The sequence below is a fragment of the Oncorhynchus mykiss genome, chromosome 2 (assembly GCF_013265735.2).
Source record: "Oncorhynchus mykiss isolate Arlee chromosome 2, USDA_OmykA_1.1, whole genome shotgun sequence".
Taxonomy (NCBI): domain Eukaryota; kingdom Metazoa; phylum Chordata; class Actinopteri; order Salmoniformes; family Salmonidae; genus Oncorhynchus; species Oncorhynchus mykiss.
In genome coordinates this window covers 60,880,876-60,885,332 of record NC_048566.1, presented here as the reverse complement: position 1 = coordinate 60,885,332, position 4,457 = coordinate 60,880,876, and the positions used below count along the sequence as shown (strand labels likewise).

Genomic DNA, 4,457 nt, shown 5'->3' with positions numbered 1-4,457 from the left:
ATGGACAATGACCCCAAGCATACTTCCAAAGTTGTTGCAAATTGGCTTAAGGACAACAACGTCAAGGTATTAGAGTGGCCATCACAATGCCCTGACCTCAATCCCATAGAAAATTTGTGGGCAGAACTGAAAAAGTGTGTGCGAGCAAGGAGGCCTACAAACTTGACTCAGTTACACCAGCTCTGTCAGGAGGAACGGGCCAAAATTCACCCAACCTATTGTGGGAAGCTGGTGGTGGAAGGCTACCTGAAACGTTTGACAATTTAAAGGCAATGCTACCAAATAATAATTAAGTGTATGTAAACTTCTGACCCACTGGGAATGTGATGATTGAAATAAAAGCTGAAATAAATAATTCTCTCTCCTATTATTCTGACATTTCACATTCTTAAAATAAATTGGTGATCCTAACTGACCTCAGACAGGGAATTTTTCCTAGGATTATATGTCAGGAATTGTGAAAAACTGAGTTTAAATATATTTGGCTAAAGTGTATGTAAACTCCCGACTTCAACTGAATATACTGTATTCTATTCTACTGTATTTTAGTCAATGCCACTCCAACATTGCTTGATCTAATTGATATATTTTATATGTTTTTATATATTTCTTAATTCTATTATTTTACTTTTAGATGTGTCTGTATTGTTGTGAATCATTTTTAGATACTACTGCACTTTTGGAGCTAGGAACATAAGCATTTCACTACACCCGCAATAACATTTGCTAAATAGGTGTATGTAACCAATACAATTTGATTTGATTTGATATTTGGAGAAGTTTTGCATGGGATGCCAACACTGCTTTAGTCATCTCACTATCGCCATCTAGTGATTCTCACCTATAACATAATATTGTCAGGTTTTCAAGAAGTAGGCGTATAGTGGCCTCATATTCTCCAATAGACCTGTCTAAAAAAATATTCACTTTAGGTAGCAGCAGAATTTACAGCCAAGAGAGCATTTTGTATTTAGAAAAGTACATTGTGTTTAAAACAAACTGGTCTGCCTGATTAATTCTAAAGCAGCATGCACATTGGATAATTAATATATCTGGGGGCTATAGATTAGAATAATAATTTGGTGGATGCTTATATTTGTCCTGTTTCACACCTGAATTAAAAAATATATCTAATATCCCAACTCCCCCTGAGACACCCTTGGATAGTGGGGTCACGACCAGGGTCAGCCATTATCAACAGCAGCCCTGGAGCTATTAGGGTTAAGTCCCTTGCTCAAGGGCACATCAACATATGTATTTATTTATTTTTTGGCTTGGGTATTCGAACTATCAACATTTTGGCTACTTGCCTAATGCTGCAACCGCTATAGGCTAACTGCCACTGCCGAAAGTAATAGTGTGTGCAAGAGAATAAGTGCTGATATCATTAGGCCAACATGTGTTCAGAAACTCTTAGAAACAAGTTGTTGTAACATCCGTTTGAGCAAATAGGCTATAGGGACATTAGAGAAACTTGTGCATAACAGAATGATATATTTAGACAGGTTATGGCTATATGAAAGGGAATAGAATAGAATAGAATTAGCATATTTTATTTATTCAAGAAGGAACTTCTGCAACAGCATAACATTCTAGTAATAGGACTAGATAGAATCATACCAATAATACAACTAAGCACCAAAATATAAAAATGTAATCTGTAAATTATATTTATGAAAAACGAATGAAAAGTGAATTGATTGCTGTGATTTATTTTTCTCTAGTATCAGAGCTTTTCAAAAAATCAGTATGACTGTTTTCAAACGAATAATAGGCCTCGATTTCTATGTTATTATAGGGACAGTTATGAGAAATTGTTCACTAATTAGCGTGAAGTTGTAAACCCCTCCCTATGCACCCATTCCGCGCGATCATTGGCCAATCCAGGGAGCTGTCAGAAATGCAGAGCACGCCCCTAACTCTAACGCCAAGGATAAAAGCTTGTTCGATCCACAGCATCAGCAACAGTTTGCAGGGTGCATTAGGATAGAGGTTGGGGAAAGTTATTAACCACATTCCTACACTAAAACCTAACCATAATTTTAAGGATACTTTTACTTTTTTGCCCAAAGTTTCTGGTAACCTAGAACGTTTGTAACAAATACAGAGCCAGGAGAACAACAGTTACAAAGTTGGTCTTGGCATTTGACACTGAGATAGAGATGGAGTTGTCGGATATTTCGTTCCCTATCACCTCCGCTGATGACTTTTATGACGACCCGTGCTTCAACACCAGCGACATGCATTTTTTCGAAGACATGGACCCCCGGTTAGTCCATGTTGGTCTCCTCAAGCCCGACGACCATCATCATAACGAAGACGAGCACATCAGGGCCCCAAGCGGGCACCACCAAGCCGGTAGGTGCCTCCTCTGGGCATGCAAAGCCTGCAAGAGGAAAACCACCAACACCGACCGGAGGAAGGCTGCTACCATGCGGGAGAGGAGGAGACTGGGCAAGGTCAACGACGCCTTCGAGAACCTGAAGAGATGTACGTCGAACAACCCCAATCAGAGGCTTCCAAAGGTGGAGATCCTGAGAAATGCCATCAGCTACATCGAGTCTCTGCAGTCTCTGCTCAGGGGCCAGGACGGCGAAAACTACTACCCTTCGCTGGAGCACTACAACGGGGACTCTGACGCATCCAGCCCACGGTCCAACTGCTCTGATGGAATGGTGAGTTGGTGCATCTTGACCTCAGTGTCTATGGGCATGTCCACTGGATTTCGATCGTTCTTTATTACATAAAATGTATACATACATTTAGTAGACCTATTCCATTTTATTTGTATATATTATTTTGGATTGAGGTCTATAATATGATATGTTGATTTATAGGTCTTTGGTTTGACATATCATTCCAAAAGTTGACAGAACACAAAATGTGATATTGTATTGCTCGAATTCTTAATAATGTCATCTTTTTTTTTCCAGATGGACTATAATGCCCCGACGTGCACGTCCGCAAGACGAAGCAGCTATGAAAGCTCTTATTTTGCGGAGACTCCAAATGGTAAGTTTCCATTTAGTTTTATATTATTGTGACTTGTTATTGTGACCTTTATTATACGGTTTTAAAATAACGTTTTATTCAGCAGCAGCTCTTCTTCTGTAGCCCAAAGTTCAAGACTCAAGACAGACAGCATTTGACATTTAGACAATGCTACTAGTTCATTGTTGTCTCTGATGTTTTCTTCACCTTTGTTACTACAGCTGATGCCAGAAGCAAAAAGAACGCAGTCATCTCCAGCTTGGATTGTCTATCCAGCATCGTGGAGAGAATCTCAACAGACACGTCCGCGTGCACTATGTTATCAGTTCAGGAGGGTAGCCCCTGCTCTCCCCAAGAGGGATCTATCCTGAGCGAGACAGGGGCAACCGTGCCGTCGCCGACCAAGTGCCCACAGCCCTCCCATGACCCCATCTACCAAGTGCTATGAAAAGACAGTGATAGTAAATGGCTACATTCATGAAAATGAATCCATTCATGTAAATGAAGAAAACAACGAACGGACAGGGTTGCAGAATGTGGCTGTACTATAAGAATATGATGGCAAAGTTGCCTTTCCTTCCTTTAATAGAACGTTTTAAATTCTTTGAAATTCAATCATTGGCATCCCATGGGTCACGTTTTATAAGAAATAATTTACCGATTTATTTATGTACATGTAATCGTATATGAAATATTTGACCACTTTCTTTCCCTTGCCATTTTAATTGTTTATGACAATAGAGGACCATTTTTGTATAGGTCTATGTGTAAATAAGAGGTGAAACGAAAAAAAGGTTTTTAATGTATTTAATGTTGCCTGTTTATATTCAGGTGCGCGTGGTTGGTTTGTTGTGAGAAATGTTTAACTTTATATTTATACATCTTAAAATTTGTGAAAGTCGTTCGATGTTATTATAAATAAATGACTATGGCTATTTATACAAAACATGATTCATCATTTACTCTATTGCTTTGCCAAGATAACTTAATGTGTTTTGCCTGGCATATTTAACCTGAGGAACAAAGATTATAATGACATATTGAAATTCTAAAATATCTTCAAAATGCTGAAGCATATTATACTGTATTAAGCACATTAAATTATAATATTAGGCCTATTGTACATTTGATAATTTCTCGCGATTTATACTGGATCCACATAATTAAAAAAATAATAAATAATTCACATCCATTTGATTGCAAAATAAAAACGAAATAGAGGACACAATAGCATATGATCAGACATAGATTATTTTGTATACTTACTCAATGTCATAGGCCTATCATATGTAACGTCTCAACGCATTAACTATGCTGGAAAGATTATAGTTTCTAAAGTATTCATGTTTCTCCCAAGCAGAAGACAACTGCATTGGAGCAGATTTATTTTAAAAAATCCCTGTCGGCCTATATATTAAGAAACACCTAACTTTACAAGACACACACTACTCCTTTCCACAACAGCA

At 38.1% G+C, this 4,457-nt stretch overlaps 1 protein-coding gene across 1 annotated transcript; it reads left to right on the top strand.

Annotated features, from left to right (window-relative positions):
• The first annotated feature begins 2,090 nt into the window (after positions 1-2,090).
• LOC110493125 (myoblast determination protein 1 homolog 2-like) lies at positions 2,091-3,937 on the top strand. The gene is made up of 3 exons (XM_021567392.2): positions 2,091-2,675; positions 2,934-3,012; positions 3,213-3,937. The coding sequence occupies exons 1-3, from the start codon at positions 2,163-2,165 to the stop codon at positions 3,437-3,439; spliced, it is 819 nt and encodes a 272-aa protein (XP_021423067.1). The 5' UTR covers positions 2,091-2,162; the 3' UTR covers positions 3,440-3,937.
• Positions 3,938-4,457: the final 520 nt, after the last annotated feature.

Excerpts from the sequence above, each read along its gene's own strand:
- LOC110493125 (XM_021567392.2), top strand. The coding sequence starts at position 2,163 with ATGGAGTTGTCGGATATTTCGTTCCCTATCACCTCCGCTGATGACTTT. Across the intron at positions 2,676-2,933 it reads CCAACTGCTCTGATGGAATG|ATGGACTATAATGCCCCGAC; the intron begins GTGAGTTGGTGC and ends TTTTTTTTCCAG. Across the intron at positions 3,013-3,212 it reads TTTTGCGGAGACTCCAAATG|CTGATGCCAGAAGCAAAAAG; the intron begins GTAAGTTTCCAT and ends TTGTTACTACAG.